The 7,265-nt window shown below is 40.3% G+C and overlaps 1 protein-coding gene across 6 annotated transcripts in view; it reads right to left on the reverse strand.

Annotated features, from left to right (window-relative positions):
- The window catches only part of Etv1 (ETS variant transcription factor 1), an 89,811-nt gene extending 85,650 nt beyond the window's left edge, over positions 1–4,161 (reverse strand). The window contains exons 1-5 of one of the 6 annotated variants that reach the window (XM_015498112.2): positions 3,739–4,159; positions 3,444–3,640; positions 3,176–3,307; positions 2,290–2,377; positions 833–880 (exon numbers count right to left, since the gene is read on the reverse strand). In XM_015498112.2, coding sequence (XP_015353598.1) covers positions 833–880; positions 2,290–2,377; positions 3,176–3,220 — 181 coding nt within the window. In that variant the 5' untranslated portion in view covers positions 3,221–3,307; positions 3,444–3,640; positions 3,739–4,159. Of the gene's footprint in view, positions 1–303; positions 782–832; positions 881–2,289; positions 2,378–2,848; positions 3,059–3,175; positions 3,308–3,443; positions 3,641–3,738 lie in introns of those variants that run through there. The other 5 variants (XM_015498113.2, XM_048799629.1, XM_015498114.2 and 2 more) reach the window with 5 other exon arrangements.
- Positions 4,162–7,265: the final 3,104 nt, after the last annotated feature.

Consider the following 7,265-nt stretch of genomic DNA (forward strand, 5'->3'; position numbering starts at 1 on the left):
ATCAGACATTTCTGAAGAAGTATAAAGCTACTAATGCAATGCCTCATTGTTTCTTTAAATAAAGTTGCACACAATAAATATATAATAGATTACACCATTAAACTTTATCAAAAAATAATCCAAAATGCCTTTAAATATCTCCTTGCTAAATATTAAGTAAATCCTAATAAAAGTGACAAAATAGCAAAGGTCAATTTCAATAAATATCACATACACAGTAATACACACAAAACATTTTTAAAATCTCATATCTCCCAAAGGTTGATTTTAAACCCCAAGATTTCCTAAGTATTGGATACACACCTAATGTTCTGTGTTGTGAGCAAGGTGGAAAGAAGACACTTGCACTTAAATCTTGAAGCATCCCGTCCTGATGAACCCAGAGAAACTAATTTCTGCCATCAGAAAAGTCCTCCACCAGAACACCAAATAATGATATGCGCTGCTCTAAAGGAAACAGCAAGCCAGCCGGGTTCTGGCTCTAGGAGGTCTCTCGAGGTACAATAATATAAACCTGATCAATTGCAATTAAAATCTGAACAGAGGCTTAGAACTTGAAGTCTTGGTGCATTAGTTCTTGCCAAAAGCAGATGTGATTGTGAGCTGGAAGCAATTTCTCCTGGTAATTTGTGATGACACTGGGTAGCACAGCCCCAGAGTCCCCAAAGACAAACTCATCAGAGGCTCTAATGTATGCATGACACATGAGGTGGCTCTTTTAGAGCTCAATTAATTGGGCTGAACATTAAGACAGCAAGTTCAGGACTTTTTTTCCCCCTTCTAGAGTTGCTTTTCTCCCCTTTTAAGCAATTTTTTTTTTTTTTTGCCTTACCTTCTGCAAGCCATGTTTCCTGTAATTGACTTAGATCTTGAAAGAGTTCTAAAAAACAAGTCAAAGACATAAAAATAAGATTTGCAAATCTTTAGACTTCCTTAAATAAAAATGTTTGTCATGAAATTGGCATTAAATATGAATTTAATTGAGGGAAAAGGAATGGATAGAAGAAAATAGGATTTATTTAGCTTAACTATCTCAATCACCCTGCCTACTTTTGATGCCTATTAAACAACACTTTAAGAAATTCTTTAATCTACTAAATAATAGTCAATCTCCTCTCCCCCCCCCCATTTTATTTAACAAATAGCTTAATAAGTAAGTAGCTCAGCGAAACCAAAAATCACATGTTAGAATTCACAAAAAGACTGAGGTGAAGGTGTTCTAGTCACAAAAACCTTCCTTAAATATACTCAACTCTGGCTAAAACAGGAGTAGGGAAAAGATTGGAAAGACTGGCATTTTTTGTCTGTCTTCTGAATCTTATATACAAGATGTTAACAGAACTTGTGGTAACTCTCAAAGTACAGTTTACAGGTTTAGTGCCTCAAAAGTAAAAGGTACAACTTTACGTACTAGTTTTTAAAGAAAAATTTCTACATTAATAGGTTTATAAAAGTCAGAGACTGATAATCCCCTAGAACCAGTTTATTATCAAGTTCAAAACTGCATATCCTGTCATATTGGGGAGAGAAAGGGATACTCAATAAGTATGAAGATTTGAGGAAGTTTCAGAATTCAACTTAATACCTAATTAAGTTGCAGTCTGTACTCTGTTAAATAAATCTAAGTATCTTCAGTTCAATATGAATGCATACATATGGCTAAAATAATTTATAATACGTTGACCTCCTACCAACAGTTCATAAAAAGAATCTGCAACCTAATTTCCTAAATAGTATTGTAATTATTAATTAGGCCTTAAGTATGATTCAGTGAACACTTTAAGGCCTATTAACAAGATGTGATGACTTCACAATGTAGTCATCAAACTCACCCATGAAGATTTTTGATAATGGTGTATTAGTTTAGTTTAAAGTAGATGGGAAATCAAACAATCTTTTTATTGTTTAACTTATAATAAAGCTGAAAGAAAAACATAAGCAGTATTATAACTGCTTACTTTTTCCTACTGTGTTGGATATATTTAAACTGTTATCTTAGAGTATGGAATTAGTTATATGCCATATGGACAAAAGCAAACACAAAACAATGATTAAAAGAAAAATGTCATTGTTAAGTTTTTATTTCCTTCTTTTACTAGTTTGTGACAGGACCATAAAATATTTCCCTGGGCAAACCATCATATAATGTAAACTGTTCCAAGTAAGGTCTTAGTTAAATTCAGTAATTTCAAAGTTTATTATTTTTAAGGTAAGAATGAAGTGCTCCCCTTGTTTATGAGAGTGGAGTGTAGGTAAAGAGGGAGGATTCAGCTCAAAATCAAACCTCACCTTCTGAATCATGAGCCAGATCTCTGTTAATGAATTTTCTTTTCCTGACATTTGTTGGTTTCTCGTTACAATTTCTCCCACGCTGACTCTACAAAGGGAAAGATAAAATCCTTTAAAAGAATGTAAACCTCAAATGTCACGCAAAAAAATACATGCATATATAAGTCTACTGGATCCTCTCTTTGAATAGAAAAAAATAAAAGTTCACAGGATCAATTCTAACATTCAGTTTCTGCCTTCATTTGACAGTGAAAGCTTATGCTGAGGATTCAATAGGCATGGAGAGTTGCTTCCCACCGCCGATCCTAACACTGTTTATCAGTCATACATATTCTGGGTATCTCAGCATAGAACATTAAATTATAACACTTAACATTGTTTCTAGGCTGGATCAATACTAGATTAAAATACAGTGAATTATATCATCTCTCTCACATAGTCCCTCCCCCCAAAAAGCGAAAAGAGTGGAGAAGTGAAAAGAGAGAAAAAAAAAATGAGAAAAAAAATAACAAAAAAACAAAAACCCATGTAAACAAAAAGTGTCAGCATTTGTCTCAACTTCATTCTTTTCAATGTGGCAGACAAACCCAGCCACAAACTTTGAGTGCAGCAGCTGCTGCTGCCCTCCATCTCCTCTTCCACTCATCTTGGGCACTTTAATCAGAAAAAGGAGTCTTAAAAATAAAAATATGCCTTATCCAAATCACTGAAAGGTAAGCTCATTTTGAAGATTGGGCTTCTAGAAGCACAGTCGCCCTACAGTGGCAACAAAGCAGATAAAGTATCTGCAATCCCAACCCCCTGCCCCCTCCCTTCTCATTCTCTCTCTCCCCACCCCCCGTCGGAGTCAAGTTTATAAACAGCAACTTTCGAACTGATCACTCACATTGGTGACTATGTAAGGCACTTGCTGGTCATAAAATCCATCCATTCTGCTGCTCTTCGCAAATATTAGCCCAGTATTTTATATTTTGAGCATTTAGCTGGAGATTTCCTCGGGATCTGGACTTCTATCAACCTAGAGGGGAACAAGATGGCTTTTAGGCTTTTAAAAAAAAAAAAAATCATGAATGAAGCTTTTGAATTTGCATAGCTAATTACCCTCCGACAGTCCCATTCACAAAAATAACCCTCCCCTACACCGCCTCCTTCACCTGGATCCAAAGAGAGCCCAGAGAGTTCACAATTTACATATTTTCGGTAGTAGCAAAAATCCGAACAAGAGGCGATGTATTTATTTACACTCTCGATGTTTCCCTGCGCGGTCGGTGTACCCCGGGCAGCTCTGATTCGCAAACGTGTGCAAAACTAGCAATGGCGATCAGCGAGACTTGCTTTGCACCTAACGGGACTAAAGAGACGGAGACACCTCTTTCATAAGGATAGTTTTTGCAACCCACAACCATGCAATTATCTGGAGAGACATAAAAAGTTGTTGGAAAGACCCACCTGAAGGCCACGCTGGGCGAACGGCTGCAAAAAATTCCCTCCAAATTTAATAAAAACATTAATTATTGCCCAGCACTTCCCCTTGCAAGCCGAAAGCGACTCTGACAGAGCTCAATTCGGTGGTTTTTCCTCTACTTCTCCTCCAGGGGCCTCCAATCCAAACTGATGGATCGCTGCCTCCCATTGGCTCCACGTCTTTTTCACAAGATCAGATTTCGGGCTGTCAATCAGGAGACTTGCTGCCCCTTCCCGCGGGTCTCTGGTGCCCCTCTGCCCAAACGAGTTCTCTGTCCGCAGGCGCAGGGTCCGCACCCTGGAAAAGCCATGGAGAAAATCGACTTCCTTCCTAACTCGCTGCTTATTGTTAAGGCGCCCGGGGATACTGAAACCATGTGTACCGAATCGCCAGTTCTCAATACTGGTGTGTTTGGTCTACTGCTGGGCTGATTTCCTTAAACATTGTTGTTGAGGTTCAGGTATATACTCAGAAAAGCGATCCACAAAGCCCCTGCTTCCTCCTCGCACTCCCCTCCAAGATCTCCAACCCTTCTACTCTTGACCTGACAAGGATCCCACCTCGCAGTCTAGCCTCATTCCCACCAAGCTTTTAGCCCAAGTTCTGTTCTCGTTTTTCAACACTAACCTTCATCATTGCTTATCGAACCATTTTTTTTAAAGACCCATTCTAACTAAAATAAGCTCATGGGACAGAAAAAAATGAAGAATCTTTGAGGAAAACATCTGGGTATAAAATCGAGGAATTGTTTATTAGCAGAGGTTGTAATTCTGGGAGGGAGAACTACATTGCAAATCTGGGTGAGGAAATACATAAATATAACATTTGTCCCTACGTGTACTTTGGGAAAAGGCACTTCAAGTCCACTGTGGGGGTGGGGAGGAACTGCGAGGGGATGGGGTGGTTTGGATATCCTAAGGACTTGCTTGTTTCCTGAGCTTTTGTTATGTATACATGGAGGCGGAGGGTGTCACTTACTGTACTTGACGCTTTCACTTCCTCTCCAGCTTTTAAACAGACAGAGCCGGGAGTTGGGGGCGAGTGGTGAGAGAGCTCGAGTTACAAGGACAATAACTAGGACGTTAAGTGAGAACTGCATCTCTGAAGTCACTTTCCCTGACTCTCCTATAGGACTTGAAGGACTGAAATGTCTCTTTGGAAGCCCTGGTCCAACAGGGGAAGTAGGAGGCCAAGGGGAAAGAACCGGGAACTGAATGGTGACGAAATTCATTTGTGAATCTGGTAGCGGCCAGAGCTAGTGACCAAAAGAAGTTTCCTGCAGCCGTTTTGCCTACTAGGAAACGTGCTGCGGTTCTCAATTTCTATTTGAAAGTTCCCTTCCTTAAATAGAACCTTTGGAGACGTATTAAAATGGAGTGTGAGCGCCGAAGACTCAACCAAGGACCCATGGAGGAGGGACAATATCTATGTCAAAACCAACAAACAAAACTCAGCACTTATTGCTGGGGAAATAACTAATAGCGATGAACAGCAAGGATACACACCGTGCACTCGCTGAAAATAGAGTTCACAGCGCTCTTATCTAGAAGCATTTTGAGCGGGAACTGTATTTTAACCGCTGCAAAGGAGGGATCCCGGGAACAGCCTGGGCCCGGAGGTTGGAATAGCGAGGCTCTCGGGTGCTTTCTCAGGGTGCAACTACTAGAAGGGACGATAAGAAGGGTGTCCTGCCACTATGCATTCCCAGGATAAGCAAGACCTTGTAAGCAGAGCAAGTTTCTGAAGACCTCTGCCGCCGGACCCAGACGGGTATCCAGGGTAACCGGGAGAGGGTGGAGCTTTAGTTCAGAGCCCCCGCGAGCTTCTCTTGCAGCCAATAACGAACCGTAAATTCCCAGCCCATTGTTCTTTGTTGCTGACCCCGCAGCGCTCCGCTCGGAGATTGGCCGACATAGGGAAGGGGGCGGAGTCCATCCCGCCCCCTCAGCCACCTTTCGGCTTCATTCACAAAATTCCGGCCTTTCTGGGTCACGTGGTTGGGGGCGTGGAGGGGCAGGGGAAATGACACAACAAAGGCCTAAGTTTCCCAAACCGCAAAACTTTTTTTTTTTTTTTTTTTTTTTTTTAATGCCTTGCCACCTCCTCTAAGTCGCATCAGTGAATTAAATACTAGATCAGGAAGAGGCGCTTTGGATCTGGGAGCAATAAGGACAGAAAAAAATAGGTTCGAAATTAAAGGAATGCTCACACGGGAATAATTCCGAGGTGCGCTGCAAAAGAGAAGGAAGAGAATTGAGAATGGGGAGAAAGCTTTAAGGAATGACTAGTAATCAGCTTGTTGCTTCAAAAGGTGTGTTAAAAGTGCCAACAGATCGGTTACAGAAAGATTTCCGTTTGCTCACTTAACGCCCCGTAATTTTCATTTCTACCTTTGATTTATTTCACAGTGACAATTTTTTAAAGCTTGTTTTAGGAATATTGGAGGTTTTCATGATAGTTCTAGTTTCCATTTCCAAACTCCATCACTCCTTCCCAGGCCGGGGTAACTTCATCACTCTTTCACAGGCCGGGTGCTCCCGCGCCCCTTCTCCATCCCTAGGGTGGGGGGGCAGTTGGAGCCGCGCACTGAGCCTCTAATTTTACTACGTTTTGCAGAGACTCCATATTTTCCCTTTTGAATTTTTTTTTAAAGGACTCATATCTGTTAACTATATGACTTTCCAATAACTGAAAAATGAAGTTCTCATGTGAATAAGCAACCATCTCGCTACAGCTCTGTTTTAAACAGTAGAGCCTGTTGAGATAAATGTCCTCCCCTTCAGAGAGAAAGGTTGAACCCTGCCGGTTCTCTCTCCCACTTTCTCTTCTCTTTTTCTACTTTGATACTTAGTGAGATATATTCTGTCATCATTTCTGCGCCTTGAAACAGTGAAACACTACTTTCTGGCCTGGGGGCTGTTTATCTTATATGCTGGGTACCGGACCAGGGGTTGGGTGGAGGGGTGGAACAACAGACCTAGTGGCCAGACATTGGAAAGACTGAAACTTTTTTAGAAAATGTTACAGTGGTGGAAAATGTCCACAGAGGCAGCTGTTCTATCCACAAGAGAAGAATGTCAAAAGTTGCACAAAGTTTCCACTACTTTTGAGAATGTCTTTTAAAAATCAGCTTAGTAAATGCCAGTCCTTCTTGAATGGAAAATTTCATTTTGGCAGGGTTTCAGACATAGAATGGCAGAGCAGAGGCCAAGAAGCTTTGACATTTATTTACTTGTATTTTGAAATCCCATTTGGGTTTTAAAATAAGAACTCTTGAAAGTACCTCCCCCTCAAAAAAGTCCATTTTTTAGTTTAGAAAGTTCTAAAACTTTTAAATAGTTTGTGTATAAAGTTATTTAAGTCTTTATAGTTCCTTTGCTGTTATTTCGTGAAGTAAAGTAATATTCATTAGTGGCTTTTCTGCAGTTAACTTATGGCATTATACTGAAAATGCGTGTAGTTAAAGTGAATTACTTAAAGCAGTTTAAGAAGCAAACTAAAATAGTGCTGT

The sequence above is a fragment of the Marmota marmota genome, unplaced genomic scaffold (genome assembly GCF_001458135.2).
Source record: "Marmota marmota marmota unplaced genomic scaffold, marMar, whole genome shotgun sequence".
NCBI classification, from domain to species: domain Eukaryota; kingdom Metazoa; phylum Chordata; class Mammalia; order Rodentia; family Sciuridae; genus Marmota; species Marmota marmota.